This window comes from Equus asinus, chromosome 10, assembly GCF_041296235.1.
Source record: "Equus asinus isolate D_3611 breed Donkey chromosome 10, EquAss-T2T_v2, whole genome shotgun sequence".
Taxonomy (NCBI): Eukaryota; Metazoa; Chordata; class Mammalia; order Perissodactyla; family Equidae; genus Equus; species Equus asinus.
In genome coordinates this window covers 44,009,666-44,033,869 of record NC_091799.1, presented here as the reverse complement: position 1 = coordinate 44,033,869, position 24,204 = coordinate 44,009,666, and the positions used below count along the sequence as shown (strand labels likewise).

The following is a 24,204-nucleotide window of genomic DNA, read 5'->3' as shown; positions in this document are numbered from 1 at the left end:
CCCACGCACTGGATACGTAGGTTATTGCCAGTGTTTCCGCCGCCCCCACCAGGACAAACCACGTTGCCACGAGTACTCTAACTGGCCATGTCTCTGCCCATATCACAATTGCTTCCTCAGGGAAACTTGCTAGAAATACAGTTTTTTAGGTCCGAGAGGATGTAATTACTTCCCTTACAAGGCATGGGGAGTCTGAGTGCTTGCTTCTAGAAAACATTCTCCTCCCTGCTCCACCATCTCTCACTTCCCAACCCTGCCTGTCCTTTCAGGTCCAGCCCAGTTGTCTAGACTGGAAGTCTGTGCCGTGGCCAAGGAGATCCTTCAGAGTTTAAACCATGGGAACCAACAGAATATGAGCCGCAGATGTCATTTTAAATAATCCAGTGACATATTAAAAAAGTAAAAAGAAGCAGATGAAATTAATGTTAATGATAAATTTTAGTTAACCCAACATATCCAGAATAATATCATTTCAGTTGTAATCAGTATAAAAATTGTTAATGCGATATTTAACCTTTTTTTGGTACTAAGTCTTTGAAATCCGAGGAGTATTTTACACATATGGACCAGCCACATTTCAAGTGCCCTTGAATGGGGCACTGAGCAGGGCGGTGTAGAATGCATCTTACTCCTTCCCGTGTCTTATGGACACCGGTCCTGGCACGAGAGTGTCGATCACTGGAAGGACGAACGCCCCTCCTTCTGATGGTCTGTCCTGTCGCCGGGAGGAGCTGATTCTCCCTGCTGTGAGCCCTAGAACCTTGAGCTGTTCCTTCTGGGCTGGCTCTCCAAAGCATAGCCAGTCCCATCCAACACAGCTGTGGAATAACACGGGCCCCAGCTGCGCCAAAGCAGGACTCAGTGCCTACCCCGTCTGATGACTGTTGGGGCCACAGCTGGCAGGCAATGAGGTGTTTAATGTGTTGGTTCCTGGGTGCGTTCATGCTGGGGGCAGGGGCTGAGAGGACAACATGCTGACTGTCTCCCAGCCTGACACCAGGGACTACATCTGAATCGTGTGGAGAGAGGAGCTAGGTGGAAGCTAAAGGGACCGTGTTCACAGGGAACCTCGTGGGGCTCAGGACGCAGCACCAAGGTTTGGGCCCAGTCAGTGGGGTGCTGGTAAATGTTAACAACGAGCTCTCTGATGGGAGCAGGAGGAAGCCGTGATTTGTAGCGTTTCCTGTTTACTGTGGTGTAAAGACTGCCATCACGGTCCATTTCAAACGACTAACGGGACATCACAGAACAGGGGGTTGGGAAGAGACACGCACGGCTGGCTCTAATGGGCTGACACAAGTCAGCTCTGGGTCCAGCTGAGCAAGTGTGACACAGTAAGGGGCAGGTGGCCCTCTTCCCCAGTGAGGGTGGAGGCCAGTGCAGCCCTGCAGGGGCCCCACGCATTGGGGAGCTCGGAACAAAGATCCAGCAAGAGGGTAATGAGAGGCCTTTACAAGTGGCTCAGGCACTGCACGTCACCAGGAAGGTGACACTGGGCCAGCGAGGACCATTTGTGGCGATGCTGAGATGCCTCCAGGGACACAGAGGGAGGAATGGCGGCGTCGTGGGAGGTGAGATGGGCTTTGAGGTCACGCTGTTCGGCAGGCAGAGGCAACACAACAGGAAGCTTTCCTTAGCGTTGGTGTGACCTCCTTTGCAGACAGGCTGGAGCGGGTTCCAGCCATTGACACCAGGGCTGCCTTCCCACGGACTGAGCACCTAGAGGCACCTAGATATGTCCTGCACATTCGGATGCCCTCCTTTGACGAGCATTTGTTGAGCATCTTTCTGGAGCCAGTCCTTACTTCCTCACGGATGGAGTGTTTTTCTGCAGGATTAGGAAAGCTGACTGCACCACCCAATCTCCCTCAGCCACACACAGATTTTCAGATTATCCAGATGTTAAATTGTGCGGAGTACCACAGAGTCTATAAATGCATTTCTTCAATTTGCTGTAGTAATGTTCACAGTGTATGTCACTTGAGAACCATTCAGTTCAAAATGGGAAGCAATTGCCTGAGAAGTACATCCTCGATCATCCTCTTCTCTCTCATGACTGGTCAAAAACCAAGTCCTAGGACTTTCCTCCTGAAACGCACTTTGCATCCACCTGCTTCTCTCTCCCGCTCACTGCCATGGCTGCTCCCAGCATCCCTGCAGTGGCTCTTGCTTCCTTCTAACCTGTTCTCTCCATGGCAGCCTAGAGAAGCTTTTTACAAAAAGCAATCGGTTTTCTCCCTTGCTAGACATCTTCCCATGGGGTCCCACTGGTCTTAGGGTAACAGATGCGACATGATCTGGCCTCCACCAGCATCCGGCCCCCTATTCCCTGGGTTCATCGCATCCCACTCTCTCTGCTCCAGCCACCTTTCTTTTGCTTTCTCAAAGGTGCCACAATTCCTCTCACCCCAGGGCCTTTGCACTGCTCTTCCCTTTTCCAGGAATTTCCTTCCACCCTTTTTGTCCATTAGCTCCTATTCATTCTTCAATCTCAACTCCAAGTCACCTCCTCAGGGAGGTCTTTTCTGATCCCCAGCCTAGGTCAGGCCTCCATGTTATATGTTCTCAACACACCCTGTGACTTTCTTACAGAGCACTCGCCACAATTTCTATTTAAACAGTTATTCAGGTGACTATCTGTTTATCGTCTTTTTCCTCCTGGGAACAAGGACCACATTGCCTTGCTCAACACTGAATCCAGAGCGTCCCCCTACCTCATCACTCATGCTGTAGGTGGTGGTAAATATTTGCGGAAGAAATGAAAGAGCAAAGAAATCAGCCACTTCTCTGTGGCTGTGCCAGGTTTTTATTCCGTGGTCCTATCACTGACAATAAAATCCATGGCCCAGAAAGGGTTTTTTATTGGTTCCTGGACATACAGTTAATTTTTTCACTGTAAATACCTTATTTCTCCTGACTTCTTTCTTCTTCCACCGTGGAACCCTCATTCATCAAGAGAACTTTACAGTTTGTAAAGCACCTTCCTTATTTCATCTTCAGAGCAACCCAGCTAGGGGCCCTTGGTCACTGATCTCGCTTGGCAGAGAAAACGCAAAGATTAGCAACTTCCCGAGGTCACCACCACTAAGACATAGAGGACAGCAGGCAAACCCAGTCTGTGGACTCCACGTCCAGTGCTCATTCTGCTGCACCGAGCTGCCTCTCCCAGCAAGCTGAATGAGCCACCAGAATGAATGTCACTTCAGTTTTGCCTGGCATTTTTCTCAAATGCTCTCAGAATCATTTCTGCAACTGCAACATCTCTCAAAGGAAGAAAACTAGTTCATCACAGTAATCAAGTCTGTCATAGAGGATGTGAGATGATGTTTGAAAATATAATCCTGTGAACATCAGAACTGACAACTCTGAAACATCTCTAGGCGAAATCTGCTAATAACAGTCTTTAGCATTCAGGTTGGCACGCACACGGCTTGGTGTGATACATTTCACAGCAGAAATGCCCTAATAAGGAACTTCCTCAAAGAGTCACCGGGTAGAGGACAGGTTCTAATGAGGCCCAGTCGCTGGAAGGGTGAAGTGTGACTGAAGAAGAAAGGCAGGAGATGAAACGTGCATCTCCACGAGTCAGATGACAAGATGGGACCTCTCATCAAAAACGCGGCAAAGGCTTTCTAGAGGTCAGGACTTGGATGGAGAAAGAGTCAGACATCAGGGCCCTCACCCTGAAGACTCTCCCGGAGAAACTGTGCTTTGATTAGAATGAAGCAGACACGTAGGAATTGCAATTACTCCTTCCAGGCCTGCTGTTAGCTCACTCACTCCTTCTCATCCACCTATCCACCCACCAATTCATCCACTCATTCATCTTCATCTATCCACCCACTTACCATCTACCCATCTATCAATCGATCCATCCACCCACACACTCATCCATTGATCTATCTAGCTACCCATCTATCTACCCACCTCTCTCTCTCTGTCTCCATTATCCATTTACCTACCCACATATCCATCCATCCATTCACCCATCTACTCAGCCATCCAACTATCTCCTCAACCATCTCCCCCCTGCCCATCCACCCATCCAACCAGCCAGCCAGTCTTTCCTGTATACCTGCTATGTGTAAAGCCCTGAGGAGATGTTGAAGAGGTTGGAGACAGGGGTGGTGATAAAAATATCTCTGACTCATTTGATCATTTACCATCAGTTGAGACTCAAATATAGGCCCCACAGTGAGCTAGCACCTGAGAGCAGAGAGGTGAACTCAGACAGACCCTATCAAGGAGTGGGTCAAGAAGCCTCTGCTGTAAAGCTAACCAGCTACTTGGAGTGCAAATGCCTGTGCACTAGGACTAAAGCGAGGGTTCCCCTGGCCGCTGCTTGGGGCCAAGGGCCACGTTTCTATGGTCACCACAGGCAGCTTCACCCGCAGCAGTTTGGCTTGCCCGTTTCACGGACAGCCACTTCCTGGCCTCACATCATTTTTTATTACTAAACACACATAGAAAGCAGTGAAAGGGCATTAAACAAAAAGGTTCTTAACCCCACCATGAAAGAACGCACATGTGAAAGCGCACCGCCCTTTGCTGCTTCGGGAGCTGCACGAGCTGGCCAAGAACATCGGCGCTCTGCTGTTGGTTGATCCCTCTCTCTCTCATTCTCTTTCCCATTCTTTTATGATTCATTTCTCAACCTTTTAAGAGGACAACGTAGTGCCTTTCACAATAAAGTAAAGATAGAGCCATAAGGAGGTCATTGTTTCTACAAGCTCCATCATCGTGTGCCACCTTCGTGATTTCTGCAGCGTCCACGTACCATCTGTGCTTTTCTTTACTAAATATCTGCCTCTTTAAAAAAAACTGAAAAAGAAACCTTATCTCGTTACCTTAAATGCTAGTTATAGTTCTATAGCATCCATTAAAATGAAACACAACTATTAACATGAAGAATCTTAAGTCTGGGGACCAGCTCGCATCGTCCCCTCTCCTGCCTCCAGGGCTGTGTCAGCGGGCTGCCACCGCCATCGCTGTCCTCAGGCCCTTTTTGGGGTCTGACCAGGGTGAGCTGACCTGAGGGCTCGCGACAGGTTCCCTACTAAGGCTTTGCTTCATCCTTGTCGCTGCAGAAATTTGCCTGCTAATTTTTAAATAGAAAAGGAGAGTTAACAAAGTCTTCCAAGGGACAAATTTGAAAAAAAAAAACGCTATGTTAAATGAAATTTTAAGGTCAATGTACATGTTAAATGAGGGACAACGATACTGGGCTTATGCGTAAAATCTCTTTTGAAAAACAAGTTGAAAACCAGTGGAATAGACTGATAGACAGCTATACACGATGATCACGAACACCCATAAATGGCATATCTAGGGGTCTGCGTGAGTGCATGCGAGCGTGCTGCCTGTGTGCATATGAATGTGAGAATGTGCAATGCCAAAGATAGCAAGAGCCGGAAGAATGCAAGTGAAGCAGTGACACGGGGACCCAGGATCTCCTGGAAAATTAATTCCTGGAGGACTGTGTGCAGCTGGTGTCCCAGTGCAGCCTCCCTTAGCATCCTCGCCCTCACCAAGGCCCAGGCACCCTGCATGTCCAGACCTCTTTAATCCTCACATCCTCAATCCTGTATGGTAGGCCTTGTTATCTGCAGGGCCACTGGCGGACTCTGCTCAGGTCCCCTCTTATGGCCAAAGCACCATCCCCCAGCTCCTGGAAGTACTGGCCACTGACCCCCGCCAGGTCCCTTCCTGGGAGTTACTCTCCACCATGAGAACGGCCTTGCCCAAGAATCACCCCCCAGGGCCCAGCGCGGCTACGACTGGCTGAAGGGAAGACACGAAGGCCCAGGCCCCGGGCCCCAATCTGGACAACTCTGAGGGCCACCCCGTCTCCAGGGCTCCCCTCGGATCAGCTGCGGCCTCGGCTACAACCACGCTTTGGGTCAGCTTCTTGCTCCGCCCCTCCTGCCACCCTCCCTTTCTCACCATGTCCCCTCACTGCATTCTCCACGAACCTCCGCCCACAGCGCTCGTCTCTGAGTCTGTTTACGGGGAGCCCAGTACAAGGCATCACCCCCATTTTACAGACAAGGAAACAGAGGTGCAGAGATAAGTTCTCGCCCAAGTTTACCGGCTGCAAGTGGAGCTGAGGAGTGAACCCAGGACGGCTGTCTCCAGAGTCCCCGCCCCTAAGCATTTCACCCTAATGCCTCGCAGGAAGACAAAGGTGGGCACCCCACCCCACCCCCTTCCACAAGTTACTATGCCCTGGCCAGACTCCAGGTCTCCGCTTGCCAATGACTGGTTTAAGCAAGAATTCTAGGAAGCTTGAATTCCAGCGAGAAAGAAGAAAGGGGGTGGGGGGTGCTACAATTCCACGAGAAACTGGACCTTCCCGGCTTCCTGCACGGGCTCACAGGGCTGGCCACCAGCCAGGCAGGCACAGAGGGCCGCGTCGGAGTGTGTGCAAGCCTGTGTGAGCCCACAGGCGGAGCTGGCATCCAGCAACGTTCAAAGCCGCCGTCTTGTCAGCTGAAATTTACGTCAGCCGCCCTCCCCTGATCGTAGACTCCCCCCACTCAGCAAGCTCACAGACTAACACACCTTGACACACACTGAGGCTATTCTGGCCTCAGGCAAAGAGAAGTACATGGGGTGTCTGAAGGAGTTCTTCAGATGTGCTTTTCATACAGGAGCTGGGTACACCTTCATCTAAGTGTTTTCCTCAATGGTGGGGATATCACTAGTGTTTAACTATATTATTTACTTTGAAATGTTTGCTCACTATTTATATTCTCAACATTTTTAAATGTACATTCTTAGGGTTTTGTAAGAAAAGGCGACCAAACTTGGGGCTGGCCCCATGGCCTGGTGGTTAAGTTTGGCGCATTCCACTTCAGCGGCCTGGGTTCAGTTCCCAGGTGTGGACCTACACCACTTGTTGGTGGCCATGCTGTGGCAGTGACCCACATACAAATTAGGGGAAGATTGGCACAGATGTTAGCTCAGGGCAAATCTTCCTCAGCAAAAAAAAAGGGGAAAAAAAGCAACCAAACCTTTTGTGGACTAATAACTATTTGGTTAGAGGTAGCTTGCAAATACTGTAATTTCCCTCTAGAATCAGTCAGCAAACTACTGCTGATATTTTTACACATGCTTTTAAAAATAATTATTAAATGAATAAAATCAGCTTTCCCATAAGAAATACTAGCTTTAAGACGATCGCACCTAATGGGGAGTTGTTGTTTAATGAGGACAGAGTTTCAGTTTGGGAAGGTGACAAAGTTCTGGAGATGGACGGTGGTGATGGTTGCACAAGGATGTGAATGTACTTAATGCCCCTGAACTGGACACTTAAAAATGGCTAAAATGGTAAATTTTATGTTATGTATACTTTATCACAATAAAAAAAAGATGGGATTAAAAAGATTGAGAATCATGGCCATACAAAAAGCTTTATCATGTGAGGAATCAAAACAAATAGTTGTAAAGGACTCAGAAGAAAAAGATCAGATCTGAGAGTGAAGTGTTGCCTTGCAGTGCCCCGGGGCCTGTCTGAAGGACGGAGTTCCCGTGACTTTGATCTTCATTTTGGTGCTTGTCTCTACTTTTTACATCTTCTGTAGTGAACATGTATTATTTTTGTAATCAGAGAAAGAAACGGATGTGCTATTTTTAAATTCGTGAATGAGGAGAACCTGTGACATGGCTGTAAAATACTCTCCCTTCACCCAGTGGGAGAAGGAGCGAGTGAGACAGAAGATGCTGCTTCCCGGCCTGGTCGGCCAAACTGAGCGCGCAGGACGTCCCCAGACTGTGGGAGCGGGCGTCCAGCAGAGTCGCCCACCTGAGTGAGGGGCAGGGGTCCGGCTTCAGCCTCACCGCTCCTTCAGCAGGTCACGGCGGCCACGGCTGCCCCCGGAACGTGGGGTGGTGGGAGGTAGGGTCTTCTCGGTGCCTTTCAGCCGGGTCATTCTCCGGCTGGGATCCTCTGGCCCCTGCTGGAGGGGCGAGTGTACAGGACAAGGACGGTTAGAAGGGAGGTCCAAAGTTAGCCTGCCGCTGTCCAGTCCCAGCTCCTCACTCACCAGCTTTGTGACCTTGAGAAAATCCTTCAACGTCTCAGTTTTCTCCTCTGCAAAATGCTGACAACAGTCTCCCCTGTGTGGGGTTGTATGACTTCCCCACGGCCGCCGCACAAAACGCCACACGCTGGGCGCCTTAAACAACGGAATTGAGTGCCTCACGGTTCAGAGGCTCGAAGTCCACGATCAGGCTGTCAGCAGGGTCGGCTCCTCCTGAGGGCTGGGAGGGAGAACCAGGCCCCCACCCCCGGCTTTTGGTGGTTTGCTGGCCATCGTCGGTGTCCCCGGCTTGTGGGCCTCACCCCACTGCTGCCTTCATCTCCGCGTGGCGTTCTCCCTGTGGGCGTGTCAGTCTCCACATCTCTTCTTTCATAAGGACACTAGTGACACTGGATTACCCTTGTCCGGTAGGACCTCATCTCACCCAATTACATCTGTAATGACTCGGTCTCCACATGAAGTCATATTCTGAGGTACTTTGGGTTACGAGCTCAAATATGGATTTTTAGGGAGATGCAATTCAACCCATGATAGGGGTTATTATGAGGATTAAATGAGATAATGCATTGAAGGGCTTGGCACAGAACCCAGCATAGAGTCAGCGTTCAAAACTACAGCCATTCCTATGGTGACATTGGTCATTACCGTAATTGTTGCATGACCACCATGTCACTGGGTCCTTCCTCTGTCTGCTTCTCAGGGGACCGGGACAGAGTCTGTACACAGGGCTTCTGTTGGAGCTCCCAGCAGATGACTCATGCCCCCACACTGCTTTTTATAAGGAAACAGCTAATTCTTCCCTGACTTGAGGAAGTCAAGCTTGCAAGCTTTGGAAGGCTAGGCATCAATTCAAATTGCTAAATCACATTATTTTGATGTTTCAAATTTATCTGACAGCAGAAGGAGTAGGTTTCTTTGCTCTGCTGTACATTATCTGCAGTCATTTGTAATTGTGTGTAAATCAACTGAGAGGGCAGCCAAGCGGGACCCAAGACCACACGATTGGAGACATCTGCACTGAGAACCAGAAAATGTGGTTCTGAACCAGGCTCACCAGTAACACTCCACGGGACACCAGCACAGCTACTTCTCTCGCTGAGCTACAACTTCCTAATTCAGTCAGTCAACAAACGTGTGTTTCACAGACTAAGAGCCAGTAGTGTACAAGGCACCAGGAATACAGAGAGAATTAGGGGCCACAGTCCCAGTCAAGGGGCTCTCAGGCTCCCTGTCCAGTGGGAAGGGGTGGATGGACACACAAATTACCCAGTGCGGAGAGGGGACCACACCATTCTCCACTATTAACATGGGGAGAGGGGTTCCTGCTCTCCCTGCCATGCATCTCACATGGTTTTCTGGATGCTGAGTTCCTTGGGGGCAAACCTTACATCTTACTCCTCCTGCCTGGCCCAGGTCTGCTGCTAAGAAAGCTGGTTGAATTAATAGAATATCTAAATGGTTGAGAACATGGGCTTTTGAGTCAGCCAGATTGGGCAGCCTTGAATAAACTCTGTCACTAGCTATCTGTAGGATGTTGAGTAAATCATTTGTCTTTGCTCAGCCTTTTTTTTTTTTTGCTGAGGAAGATTCGCCCTGAGCTAACATCTACTACCAATCTTCCTCTTTTTGTATGTGAGCCGCCAGCACAGCATGGCCACTGACAGACGAGTCATGTAGGTCCACATCCAGAGAACTGAACCCAGGCTGCTGAAGCAGAGCATGCTGAACTTAACCACTAGGCAACCAGGGCTGGCCCAAGCCTGTTTTCTTTTTAATCCATGACGTGGTCATTAAGTATCTAAATCATCCATTCATTAAACAAATATCTATCAGGCACCCACTATGTCCCAGGCTCCTGGTTCCAAGTCTTAGAGATACAGCAGAAAACAAAGCAGAACATGAATAAGTAGAATGGGCAGCACGTCAGATGGGGGTAAGTAACCATTGTGAAGAAGCATGAAGGGGGCCGGAGTTGGAATTTTAAATAAGCTGTCAGGGAGGCCTCACCGAGAAGGTGCCGTGGGGGCGGAGCTGCCACACAGGCGAGAGGGTGAGATGGAGCGCTCTGGGAGGAGCGATCCAGGCACTCGGAGTCCGACATCCTCCACCGGGAAGCTGTTTTGAGCATCACTTTCAACAACGTGTGCAAAGTGCTCAGGATGCTGCCTAGGATACAGTGGAGCTCAATGACTGATAGCTATTATTAGCATTACATTAATAAACGTAACTGCACTGAGAAATGAAGGAGATGGAGGCTATAAACGCACTCTGCACACAGGGCAGTCACACATCGAGGATTGTTACTACTGTAGTTGTTGTTTATTACTAGCAATCACCTCTAGGAAGTGCTCCTGATGGTCTGAAGACACAGAGGGCCCCTCAGCAACTCCCCCTCCCCCTGAGGCCCTGGGACTTGAGCCCCGAGAGAAGCTGATGGGAGAGGCTGGGGAGGAGGGGAGAGGAAGCCGTGAGAACCACCCCCATGTGCACCCCAAGGCACACCCATGCCGGGGAGATTCCCACAACTGGGGTGGAAGAGCGACGCCACTGTGCCAGCGAGGATTCTGGAGTCGCCGTGAGCAGAGTGAAGAACCACCGACCTCGTAGCACTTCTGTTGTCGGCTCTGATTATTGGGTTGGAAAAGGCTTTCTAGTTTACAGAAGCCAGGAGGGCAGCAGAGTCGGAGAGCGCGACCGAGCTTCCCAGTCACGTGTGGATCCATCCTATGAGGTAGTCACCGGTAGTCTGTTGAGCTCCACCGGGTGTAAAGCACCAAGGGAAGGACCCCAGGGGATGGGAAGCTGCGGACCCTGCAGCTCTGAGAGCTGCTGCCTCCCTGGAGGAGACAGTTATGGCTCTCACGGGCGGACTGCCACAGACCAAAGTGCGAGCAAAACGCACCGGAGCCTGAGGGAGAGGACTCGGGAAGCCTGCACCCCGTGGGGGGGTGGTGCTGGGAGAGGGGGTGCTAAGCTTAATGCAGAGATAACAATTAGGGTATGGTGAAAATCCTCACTTGAAAATGCTCAATTTTCCCATAAGGACACATCACTGTCTTAGATTGGGTCCCCCAGAAGCAGAGGCTAGGACAGGGCGTCACGTGCAAGCGATTTATTAAGGACGGGTTCTCAGGAGAAGCCAGCAGGGAGAGAGGAAAAGGGAAGAGGCCAAGCTCAGATGAGGTTTCAGGGGACGCCAGCCTCAGCCTATCCCGCGGGGAGCTCTGGAGGGTGAATCGCCTGGTGTGGTACCACCAGGCCAGCCAGTCATCGCTGCAGGTCGCCGGGCTGGGGCGTAGGTCCCAGGCCCCTCCAGGCCAGGAGGCGCCAATCACCCAAGGGGTGAGCCATGAGCAGGGGCGCCAGCACAGCCGGGTGATGGGCACACCTAACCAGCCCCTAAAAGGGACCCCAGCAGATCTGGCACCGACAGCATCTGCTGTGGTAAGTTTTGTGTCTGGTGCTGAGCGGTGATCCTCAGGGCCCCTGGAGCATGAGCGGCCTGGAGCCGGACTAAAGGGAGGAGCAGAAGGGAGGTGTGCGAGCAGATGCCTCCACCGGCAGGATGCCCTCAAGTCCCCAGAGGCCAGGGCAGCGGGGGGAGAACCGGAAGGTATTCCTGCTGACAGGCAGGTGTCCTCCGTTCTCTTTGGATATTAACCACTATAACCTTAATACAAGTCAATAGATTTGATTATTGTTGAGAGAATTAAATGAGATATAGCTGAAACAGACTGGCACTGAGTAGGAATAAAGTGATTGCTTGCTAGCCTTGAATGTGAATATTGCTTGATTAGACCCACATAAACTCTCCTCTTTGAAAAGTCATTGTAATAGCAATAGTATACAGTAATAATAATAGTAATCATGATGAGCAGTTAATGGGTGCTAACCACTATCGTTATTTCTCACAACAACCTTATGCAGAAGGTTAATTTCCCTCCACTCTACAGATGAGGAAGCTGAGGCACAGAGAGGTAAACAATTTCCCTGAGGTCACACAGCTCTAAGTGGTGCACTGTGGCCTCTTTGGTCTGACTTTTCAAATTTGCATTTCCGGTTATGGTTCCTCACCGCAGGCCCCGGGCAGGGGTGGGCTGCATCTGAGTTTGAGGGTGCGCTGGTTAGCCAGGGAACAGCGGGAGGGAGGCCAGCTTCTCAAATCAGCTCCTACATTAGGTTTGTGTATGAGGCAATTCCACCAGAACTCTTTGGGTCTGGGATGGGGTGGGGACAAGTAGGGTACAGAGAAAGTTCTGGAAGGATTTGCTGTTGATCCTGGGCAACAGCCAAGAAAGGCTCATGACAGGGGACCTCAGAATAGGACAGCCTGAGCGGTGTTGGAGCCAGCACGAGGTCATGGGGAGAAGCGCTGCTTTCTAGGACACGCCATTGACACACCCCACTCGGACGGCTGCAGAGCGTCTGACAAGTTCTCTAGTGATCGCCTCCAGTACAGAATCGAGAAACAGGTGCAGTCATGACCATCCGGGGGATGGACTCATGCCTGGCAGAATGACCAGCCCCAGGGAGGCCAAGTCCTGGACTGTGGTGCTTTCTCCACTTCTGCTGGAGTTCCTAGGCCTCTGTTTCTTGTCCCACTCAGATTCAATTGAAAAAAAAATCTATAGGCTAATTGATGATATCAAATACGAGGTACAAATGACGGGCCGGTGGGGAGCCTGAGGGTTGGCTTCTGTACTGGAGAATAGAACCAGGATCCCAAAAGATCAGACAGGCAGGAGAGATGGGGCAACGCTAACAGGATGACGTGTGTGTGTGCGTGAAGTCTTCCAGTGGGGCAAGGCAACCGCGGGTGTGAGACAAACGGGGCCTGCAGCCGCCAGCGCGGTTTCCCGGGACCAGGAGCTCCCCAGCTTCCTCTGCCTCCCTGGTTCCAAGTGCCTGGAGTGACTGCCATTGCAGCCAAAGCGAGTCTGTTCTGCGATGTCCTCCTCGAGGGTAAAAGGCCAGTGGGGGGTGGGGGCAGCAGCAGTATTTGAGTCTTAGTAGAGATCGATTTTAAAAATCTTGCATAAAAACTTGACGTTTAAGGGGCACCCTGGCGAAGGCTGGATTCCTGTTCACCAGCAACAAGAGCAAAGTGATCAACAAACCCTGCAAATCGCCAGCTGCTGCTCCTCGGTCACCTTCCAAGTGAGACCAGTTAGAGACCAGAGCTGTCAGAGGGGACAGGCCTCTCCCGACAGATGTTACATTGAGACGGGCAGACCCGCAGCTGGTGGAGAGGCCGGGCAGAGGATGCAGCACTGTTCGGCGGGACTCGGCGCCCTCTTGCACCTGTGGTCGCTTCCACGTCAGGCGCACCCACGGGAGCAGGGAGCCAGTCACAGGAGATTGTTTAGCAAGAGCGGGCCCTCTGCTCACATCAGACGTTCCTCAGGGCTTCTTTCAATCTCTCTATGGCCAAGTGCTCTTGGAAGGCACATAGCCCCCAGCCGAAGCCGGGGACATACCCTCAGTAACTTTGCGGGAACAATATGACACGTATCGCATTTTCACCATAGTGTGTAATTTATTCGGCCTCTATCGTGGGCACCACAAAGTACATAGGGTGTCATTTTAACACACAGATCCGAAGAAACATCTCCTAAAGGGCTATGTCTACTGCTGGTTAAGCCGTCATAACTCAGTCTGACATTCCCATAGGATTTGTCCACCCTGAGGTCTGGGACATCATCCTTATTTTAAGAGCCTGGAAACTGGGAAGAATTAAAAAATTATCACCTCCTAAAACCTTAAGGCTTTGAGTTTTACCTGGACACTTTGCACACCTTCCCAAGCACGTTCTGAAGGTTGCGGTGTAAGCTTGTTGATGAATTTAGTGCACCTGTGGTAGAACAGCCTCACTGGAGAAGTTGACTGAGCCACAGTCTGTTGCCATGAGTGCTGGGGACGGGGAGCCTGGCGCTGCATCCTCGCCCCGAGGGCACGGCCCCGGCCGAGAACCTATAGACCGGCACCTTGCAACGATGCACTCATGGAGCTCTGCTTGCTGAACTGCAGGAAAATCGAGGACAGCCCCCTGGTCTTCACCTCCCCAAGCAGAACGGAGTCCTCCCTCCAAGGGCGTTGGGCAACCTAGGGTAGTGCCCAGCAATTCTCCACCGACTTGCCTATCTCCCCCACTCGGCCCCGAGCTCTAGACGGAGGGACCACATGTTAGTCCTTGCTATGGCCCCAGTTCCCAGCACCCAGCACAGGGTCTACTGAAGGAGTGAATGAATGTACGAACAAATACATCTCTGACAGGCTTAAAATCAAAAAGTGTGTGCGCTCACGTGCGTGCATGTGTGTTTGTGCACACGCATGCACATCTACCAGAGCCCGGGCAGTTCTCAAGGTTGCTATTTCGACAAGCAGACTGCTTGTCGATAACATGAATCCCTTTGTTCTACTGCAAAGCTCCAGGGCGGGGCTGGGACATCTCCCCTGGGAGATTCTCATACATTCACAAGTTTAGGAATCATCGCCCTAGGTGAACCCTGCTGAGCCGGGATTCTCAGAATGCTCTGGGCTTTTGAGGCCTAAATAGCCAATTCTAGCCTGAGTTTCTGGTCACACGTTTGGCAGAAGCAGGTTTCCAGTGGGGAAGCATTCTAAGATTTACAGATCATAGAAAAGTAAAAATAGGGCCAAAAATCAGAACCATGCACTCAGGCAGCCAGAGGCGGCAGGCCTCCCAGGCCACTGGCGTGCAGGTAGGGACACAGAATCCCATCTCCCAGTGTTCCCTGAGGAGGTGGCTGCAAGGAGAGAGCCTAAGAAGATAAAACGGAGCTGGGTCCCACACTCAGCCAAATTCCAGACCTGGGATGCGGGGAAGAAATCTCTTCTTCAACGTGCCCACCAGGAGCCGCGGGCCCAGCTCCCAGCCGGAAGCGTGCACACAGAATCAATTGAAATTGAGTCACGGATATAATTAATTTAATGTGCTTAAACGATTTTCCGTATAGTAAACATGCTGAATAAGGATGACCCAGAATCAAGCGTCTGCCCGAGAGCAGAAAGATGGATACCGCGTGCTGTGTAATGAAAACCCTCAGCACAGAGACAACGCTCCCATTTATTTCCGCCTCCTGTTCCTTGCCTTCTAACTCTTTATTAATGGCTGAACTTGGCCTTCTGTGGTCTCCTTGGACCACAGAGACAATTTTTCTTTTGTCAGAAGATGTCCTTTTTTCCTCTGATCACAAGACAATTTTAATGAAAACTGTCTACAACCCAATGGCAAGCATATATTAAACCGTGACGAAGGGGATGAGGAGAAGGAGAAAACAGTGCCGAATGCTTCATTATTGGGATCTCTTTCTCAACTAGAAGATGAGCGAGCCGGCGCTGAGTGTGGTGGGGGCCAGCAGATCTGAGCTACCATCCTGCCTCCAGGTGACCCTGAAGGCCGCCTGCCCGAGGTCGCGTGCGCACTTACAACAAGGGGCTGAAGCTAAGGGGTTTTGAGACGGCTTTCAGTTCTGACATTCTCTGGAGCAGATGCAGACACGTGTCAAGGAATTTCCCATTAAAAAGAAGCTCATCTTCCAGCTGTGTGAAGTGTTTCAGGCGGTCTTATCTAATTGCTCATCAAGTAAGGATTACGTACTATTTGGCTTAGAGGAAAGAGCGCTTAGAAGCAGTTATACATTATCACCAGCTGAGCTGCATCAGGCATCGGGGCAAAATGCTGGGTTCCAGGATCCTGAGAGGCAGCAAAGGCTTCCTAGATTCTGTAGCTCTCTATCCAGCCATTTCAGCTTAGGGTACCGCGAATTCATTCTATTAAATGAGAAACAACGTGCCAAAGACGACCAGAATAAGTGCACCCTCATTCTGAGACAGCTCTGCCACAATGCCACCGGGGGACCCCAGGAGAACCCCAGCCCTCTAAAGGCTCAGTCTGAATTCGTGCCACAAAGAGAAAGACTTCCGAGGTGCGTGGTGCTCTGCCAAGCCTTCCGAGGGAGGGGCCCCGGGGCTGCACAGGCAGGATGGGGGGCTATACAGGCAGGGCTCCAGGCTCCTCCTCCATCGACAGAGAGCTCCTCTTCCACCTGTGCCCTGTACCAGGCACCAGGTGAGACTTTACTACAAGAGGTCAGGTGCCAGAGCCTTCAGGTCGAGAGTGGCTCAGCTCGGGGATTTGGAAAGCCACTTCCTTCTAGCAAACCTCAGCGGTTCCGCACCCCCCAGAGTGGCAGTTCTCAGACTCTACCGAGCACCAGAATCACCCAGAGGATTTGTTAAACCACAGCGGCTGGGCCCCACCCCGGAGACTGGCTCAGAGGATCTTGGGGGGCTCGAGAACTGTGCTCCTCACCGGCTCCCAGGGACATGGGTCCTGCCGGTCAAGTGCACTGTGGGATAAAGGCCTGCCTCCTTCGCTCGCCCCTTCAGAACTGGGCCCGACTTACCTTCACAGCATCCTCCTCCTTTCCAGCGTTCCCGTGTGTCCCCCCCCACACATATGCTTTTCTCCCTTGCTCACCACGCTCCATCTGGCCAGGCTGCCAGCCCCCTCTCTGCATGTCCAACGCACAGCTCAAATGCTGCCTCCGCCGAAAAGCTTTCCCTCGCTTCTTCACCAAGGGTCACAGAATCCCTCTGGGCTCACACAGCTTCTCCTATGGCGCTGAGCACTTTTAACCTCTTATTGTCATTTGTGTCCAGGTGTCACCCCTGCATCCGGGCCATAGGGAGCCCATCTCACTCACCTCCGCCTCCATACCAATGTCTACACCCTTAGCACCGGCATGAGCTCTGGCCCACCAGACCAACAGTGCAAGCCCAAGCACAGGCGTAAAGGAACACGGATGGGTAAGAAACACACCAATCAACTCTTAAGACCTCAAGGAGATGGACCCTACAGACGACTCTCTGACTGAGGACACAGGACAGCACTTGAGCCATTTCAACCTATTTGTTAGGCAAACTCTCCTTATCTTCAGGGAGCAGAGTGTGTGACAAATACATCATCGTGAGACATAAGTAACTACCACTTATCTCCATTACCAGAAGGTCGTGTAGTGCATCAACTGAGACCCAGACCCAGGCTCAGACCTCAGCTCCACCTCTGATCAGCTGCAGGACTTAAAGGCTCCTCACCTTTAATGGGGAGGATGACACACCTCCTCCCTACGGGTGGCTTACGGGTGCAACAAGCCCACTATTAACAATAACCGTTGCTCGCGTTTACCGCGTGCCTGCGACGGGCCTAGCACAGGCATACATCACCGAGTCGAGTCCACATAAAGATCAGAGCACAGTCTCTAGCACATAATAAGTATTTAAGAAATATTAGCCATTATTATCATTGCCAATCTTCCCAGCTTCCATGCAAGACACATATTACTGTCCTCGTTTGCCCTATGAGAAACTTGAGGCTCAGAGCAAGTAGCTTGCTCAACAAACATTAGCAGTTTTTACTCTGTAAAGGCTAATCTTTATGACTACCTCACGAGGTAGGTATTATTCCCATTTCGGGGAATGAAAACTCTGTGGTGTGGAGGAGGTAACCTGAAAGGGCAGGCCCAGGATTTGAACCCGACCTTGAGTCCAGAGCTCTTGGGGCCCGTGCCCACCCACCCTCCCGGCCCGGTCAATTCCACCTGCTCCGCCCTCCTAATCCATGAGTCACAGAGAAGCATCTTCCCACCGTGGCAGAGACCGTCTCTGCCCCTGCCCATTTCACCGGCCCCACGACCCTCTGGCCACAGGGAGTTATTTCAACGATCCAAGAGAACGGACTGAGTATCAGAGGGCGTGTGACACGGCCCCTCTTGCCTTGTACGTCTCCAAGGGGCAACAAGGAAAGCAGAACCCGACGGCCTGGGACTGACCGTGACCCCGAAGAAGTTGGTCTCGTTCATGGCGTTGAGGATGATCCTGCCCAGCGTGTGGTCCGTGTAGTTGAAGTCCTGGATCCGCTGGTGCCGGTTGCTGGCATGCAGTGTCTCCATGGCCCTCTGCAGCGTCTTGGCTATGACCCAGATGCCATCGTAGGCGTACCCGTGGAACTTGCTGGGCCCCACGCCTGAGCGCTTGTTGTTGTACTCTCTCTCATACTGCTGTGGAGTCTGGAAAACAGGGGGTTGGGAGACACCAAGTTACAGCCACAGGGACATCAGGCACGTGGTGCCGAGAGCTCACCTCCTCAACACCCGCTGCGGCCAGGCGCGGGCCAGGCTCGTTCTCTACCTTCTCTCATTGGATCCTCACAACAGCCTCAAGCGGCAGACACTGTTGCAGCCCCCATTTCACAGACGCGGAAGCTGATCCAGGCAAGCTGACTTGCCAGGGCCACACAGCTAGTGAGCGGCAGAGCTGAGGTCTGAACCCTGCTGTCCAGCAAGGCCAGCGTGAAGGAGCAATGCACCCTAACCAGGCCTCCACCTGTATTCACAGGGCCTGGTGCTGGAGTGCCAGTGCAGGCCACAGACCACGTGTCTAAATGTGTAAGTTATAGACAAGCAAACGTTCTGCTCAAAAAACATTTTCTATCTCCTCATCATAATAAGTAGGCCTTCCTCACGACCTGGAGGGCCAAGTTTGAATTCAGCATTCTGGGGCTCCTCAGAGCTTCAGGCTGGACGCAGCAGCAGGGGAGCTGGCCTTCTCTGTGGCCCACCCCTGTGGCCCAGCCGCGCTCAGGGCACACCTCCTCCCCTACCAGCGACAGCAGCCCCTCGATGGCTCCAGAGGTGCGTTCACCCTCAGGAGGGCTGGCCCAGGCAAGGGGCTGCCCGGGCCCTAGGGTGGCTCCCGCCATTTGGGTAGGGAATTCTGGGCGTGGTCCAGGAGGGAGGGGGCCAGCTCAGGGTGGGCATGTCTGGTGGCCTTGTGGATTGTGAGCCCCACGGACCTGAGAGGGGTCCTCTTAGAGCACGGGGCCTGGGGCAGGTCCAGGGGCCCGGGTTTAAGGGCTGTTCTGACCCTACACCACGCCCCCTCCTCTCTCCTCTTCCATAATATTGCAGGGTCTGTGAATAACTCAGCAGTTAAAAGGAAGAATTTTTGTCTCCCATTGAACTGAATTTCATGAAAGAATTTCATTGGTGATATTAACATTCTGATTGTGGCCACAAAGTAATGAAACTGCCTTTTTACTCCAGTCCCTGAGGCTTACGCATCCAAATGAACGCCACCCGGGGAACCCATTATCCTCAGTCCCTCCACGGGCCTTTCTCAATCACTTCTGAACTCCTCTGCCAGAAATGTCATCAGAGCCCAGGGCTTCGTCTTCAGAAAAACTCTCCTTGGGGACAAATCACACATTGACTCATTGTCAGTTTATACTGGGAAGGGCCCTTAGAGACTGTCACACATGCCCGCTCCACCCGCAGCCTGAGGCACAGAGAGGTCCAGAGATATGCCCAAGGTCACATAGCTTGTGTGTGTGTGTGTGTGTGTGTGTGTAGCTAGACTGGTCCCATTCCATCTCCGCTACTTCTCTTATTTTTGACTTTTGAGAGCATAATTGCAGTCTGCAAACCATCCTGAGTTGTTTGGGGCAGGTCTAGTGCCTTAGGAGGGAGAGGGAGGGAAAGCTGGGTTCCCCCCCCCGTGGCTGGAGCCCAAATAAGTGTCTTGCCCTTGGCTCAAGGTGTTACCAGAGTGGGGTCGCTCACGCATGTGCCTGTGGACAGCCAAGTCCCTCCAGCTGTGGACCCCGCAGGCGCGACCCTCCCCGACCAAATGCGCCGCTGGTGTCCCAGCAACGGATCCGCCTCCTTCTTTTTGTTCCAGCTCCTTCGGATGACTCAGGTTTTAGTCCTATTTACAGTTTTCCTCAGAAATGCATCATGTCTCCCCATCACATTCCTTGCATCACTCAAAGCACACAGCAGAAACTTCAGACCAAGGGTTCTTCAAGGAGACAGCAGTGTCTCTCGCCGGGCCCCACTCCCTGAGCCCCTCCTCACTAGTCATCGCACCCCTCCACCTGCGTCCCGGCGCAGCCCTTTCCCCCATCATCCTTGGCCGTTGCTCTCCTCCCGGGGGAGCGTGCAATGGTCCATTATGAGGCTCTCTCTTCCTTGAACCTTTTGGGTCCTTCAATCACATCAAGTCTGTTCGCACCTCAGGGCTTTGGCACTAGCTGTTTCCTCTGCCGGAAAGCTTCCTCTCAGCTCTGCGAGTTATTCTCGGCACACGAATGTCAGCACTTGTCACTTCCCAGGACGGCTCCCACCCACCCTTTCTAAAGCCCCTCACTCAGGCACTCTCTGGCCACCGGTTGTATCTTCTTTATTGCACTTGTCACGTCCTGCAATTTTCCTACTTATGTGTTTGCTTGCTTACTGTCTGTCGTTCCACATCCCCCCAACTAGAATTAAGCTCCATGGGGTCAGGAATGTGATCCGTCTTGGTCACTGAGGTATCACCAGAACCCAAAACCATACCTACAGAGATGCTTTCTAAGCCTCAGTTTGTCCATCCGAAAAATGAGGAGGTTGGACCAGGGGATCCAGAAGTTCCCCCCAGCGATAGAGGCAGGAGCCTGGCATGGTGGGGAGGGCACAGGATTTGGCAGCAGGCAGCACCCCCCTCCAGCCCCAGCTCTGTGGTTTGCTAAGTGTGGCCTGGGGCGGGGTCCCATCTTCTCCAGGTCTCCGAATCCTCCCTCGCTGGGGGCCGTGCGGGTTCAGTGAGTAAAGCATGCAAAGTGCCCAGGCCAGTGTCCAGGACGTGGTGGGTGCCCCACAAATGCCAGCTGCTGCTAGGAAAGGTGACCGTTCAATCTGGCCACCCAGCATAGCTGCTGGCCCAGGACGCCCTGATGACCCTGAGACTGCGCTGAGCCTGTGGCCAGGGGTCAGCATCCTCCCATGCGTGCCCGTCCTCGCCTACTTCCTTACCTAATTTCCAATTATTGGACATTTAGTCTGTTGCTACTTTTTCCCAATTATAAAATTGCAAAAAGCATCCTTGTATCTAAAGTTTCTGAACACACACTGATAATTATTTTTTCAGAATAAATTCCCAGAATTATAATTGCTGAGGCAAAGAGTATAAAAAACTTAAACACTATTCACATGTATATAGGACCAAATTTTTCTCCCCAAATATAAACACTTAAAATCGCACTGTGAATGAATGTACCCATTTCCCTGCATCTGAGACAAAAATAGGTATTTTAATTTAAAAAATCATTGTCAGTTTGTTAGGTTAAGAAAAAAATATATCCCCTTTTAATTTTAATTTGCATTTCTCTGATTAATGATTAGAGTGAGCCCTTTTCAAATTCTGACAGGCAATTTCTATTTCTTAGGTGCATTTCCTCTTTATACTATATTGCTATGGTGACAGCCACACCTTTTAATGTTTTGTTTTAATGCATCCTTGTTACTTTTCCATCTTTTCACTATTTGGCTATATTTTCTTTGATCTTTGAAAGCAATTTGGGTCTATGGTTAAATCCAGCTATTGGCTATTTTAAAAGTAATAACAATTACTTGAACGTGGATGTCTCTAATTGCTTTAGGCATAAAAGGAATGAGGCCCCTTTGACCCCCGCCTCCCCGTTAGATTTTGTTTCTAGAGCTTTCTCTGATCACGCGAGCACCTGAGGGCTTGTGGTGTCTTATGTTTGAGTCCTGTTTATTCAACCTAATGATCACATTAGGAGACGCTTCCAGAACTACTCCCCCGAGAACATATCACTGGGGCGTCCTTCAAGGCTTCTATGATCCTCCCAAAGTTGGGGTCCAGATCTGAGGTGAACATTCCCCATGTGGTCTCACTAGGAGGTGAGTGGGTGCGATTTTTCAATTTCCTTGATATAGTTTATTGGGTTATATTTTTGTGTGGACAGTAGGGGGACCAAGATCATTGTTTATTCAATTTGACTTTGGGGCCAACACAGCCTCTCTATATACTGGTCACATGTGTCCTTGTAAATCTATATCTTTTCTATCTCAAACCCTGTTCATCCAGGGGACAAGGAGCAGGAGACGGGTGGAGAACACTGCAAAAATGTCATTTACTTCGTTTCTGTGGGTAGAGTCCCTGGAATGGGACCAGGTGTAGCTAAGGCCTGGAAGGTGACCTCATTCTCGCTGTCTTTGCAAACACTGAGTGGAAGTCACTGCCCCCACAGCACATCCCAGGCTGTTCATCACTCCCCAGGGGAGCCAGCACCGATCTCCCCCCGGGGAAAACAACGACAGCAGGAAGGAAAGCCTCCCAGTTGTCTGAGAAAAAGGAACAGTTGTTCTTAAAGCGGCCTCCAATTATTCAGGGCAGAGGAATTTCTTCCACTGTAAAGATGACACCAAAAGCTGATTGATTACTTTCTCTGAGGTCAAGCTTATCATGAGATACTAAAGTTTCTGAGAAAATAACTTTATACAGTTAGTCCCGATTACTGACAGGTTGTGCTCCAGCATAATTTTTGAAAGGCAGTTGTTGGAACTTGGAACATATTTTCCCACAGAACTATGTTATAAATAGTGGTTAGGTTCCCAGGCTAGCCCACACAAGCTTGCTAACCCACAAAGTGACTAAACCTTATGAGTCTGTCATTCTAACAGAACCAAGCAGAGTCCTGCTTTCTGGGAGAGGGGAGCCTCACGGACAGAAGAGGAGCGAAAGAGAAGGACACGTCCCCTTCCACATCTCCAACGGCCACCCACCAGGATGGCAAAAGTGGCAGAGTTTCTCTCTAGCATCCCTGTGGGATGTTGGAATCACAGTCTCACTTGGATGGCGCAACAGGGGACATTCAGTCTATTGGTTCCAACACTCCTGTTTGTACATCATCTGAGGCGCTTGTTAAAGTGCTGGTGCCAGGGCAACTCTTCGATTCAGGGTGACTGTGAGATAATTTAGGCATCTGTATTTTTAAAATCTAAGATTTCAAGAATACACAAATTGGTTACCACTGATTAAGTTGCCCCTATGGTCTGATTATTGGATCTTCTCAATAGCAACTTCCAGATGTCTGTTGAGCCCTTCCGAGACTCCTCCCCCAGTGGGAAGTTCGCTCCTCTTCAGGCAGAGCTTCCACCTAAGGGGCACAAGACGGACTAGGCTTCCAGACGCAGAGGTGGCATCCATCTCCCTGTGACTCGGATTCAGTAGGTTCCGTCTTCCTGTGGAGCCGCAAGAAACACGTCTGCTCCCTCTTCTGCACAAGAGTCCTTCAAGGAGCTGAGGGAGTGACAGGCGTACCCTGTCCCCAACATGCTGTTCTCCATCCTTCAAGCAAAACAGTCTCAGTTCAGACTTCTACTCTACGATGAAATGGCTTATATCAGACCACAGCTCTCACAAAGAACATTCAGGAAAGCAGAATAAAATATGAAAATAGTTATTCAAAGGCAGCAGAAAGCAACCAGGACATCTAGGACTGGAAGAGCCAGGATCCTGGAGAGGAGAGGAATGCCTGGAGGTGAGTCCAGCCCTCTTTGCTGTTTCCCCTGGAGGCACTTGCTATGTGTAAGTAGGAAGGCTAGTTGCAGGAACAGAAAGTGCGGGATCAGAGTTTTCAGCAGTCCCACAGGGAGGGGAAGATAAAGACTGTATTCAGGGCTATCAGGGAGCAAGGCTTGTTGGGCGAAGGTCTCAGAGGAAGAGGAACCACAGAAAACAGAGCCCAGAGTTCAGACTGACGTTTGCACTTGAAATATTTGGTGGTAGCTAAGTGGCATAAGGCAAGAGGCTGAGAAGCAGAGCAAAAAAATGGTGGCTGAGGGGCTAAGGACACAGATGGAAGTGTCTGCAGTCTCACAGCATCAAGAGGACAGAAGTTGGGACGCAGCCCAGTAAACACCCCAGGAGCTCAGCTGAGAACAGTGAAAGACGAGCCCCAGGAGTAAAGGCAACCAAGCACACCAGGCCCTAAAGCACTAGAACCGAGCCTGGGGTCACCTCCATTCTTGGTGGGTTAAAGTGACCTGCCCTATTCTAGCTGCCTGCTTGAAGAGAAATAAGCCTTCTCTGGGGAAAGATAACACCACTTGGAGCCTCTACAGCTTTTCATATCCAACTCACTTAATTGAATTTACCAGGTACACTAGGAGATAGGACCACACAAGAAAAGGAAAGAAAGGAAGGAAGGAAGGAAGGAAAGAGGAAAAATAGGCAATAGAAACAGACCCACAGGGGATCCAAAGCCTGAAGTTACCAGACATGGACTTTAAATGGC

The 24,204-nt window shown here is 51.0% G+C and overlaps 1 protein-coding gene across 3 annotated transcripts in view; it reads right to left on the bottom strand.

The window, feature by feature from the left end:
• The window catches only part of GABBR2 (gamma-aminobutyric acid type B receptor subunit 2), a 331,389-nt gene that overhangs the window by 113,011 nt on the left and 194,174 nt on the right, over nt 1-24,204 (bottom strand). For all 3 annotated transcript variants that reach the window (XR_006533299.2, XM_014859716.3, XM_070519133.1), the window contains exon 7: nt 17,897-18,133. Coding sequence is in view for 2 of the 3 variants with exons in the window: in XM_014859716.3 (XP_014715202.3) it covers nt 17,897-18,133 (237 nt within the window). In the remaining variant the exon portion in view is untranslated. The remainder of the gene's footprint in view (nt 1-17,896; nt 18,134-24,204) is intronic.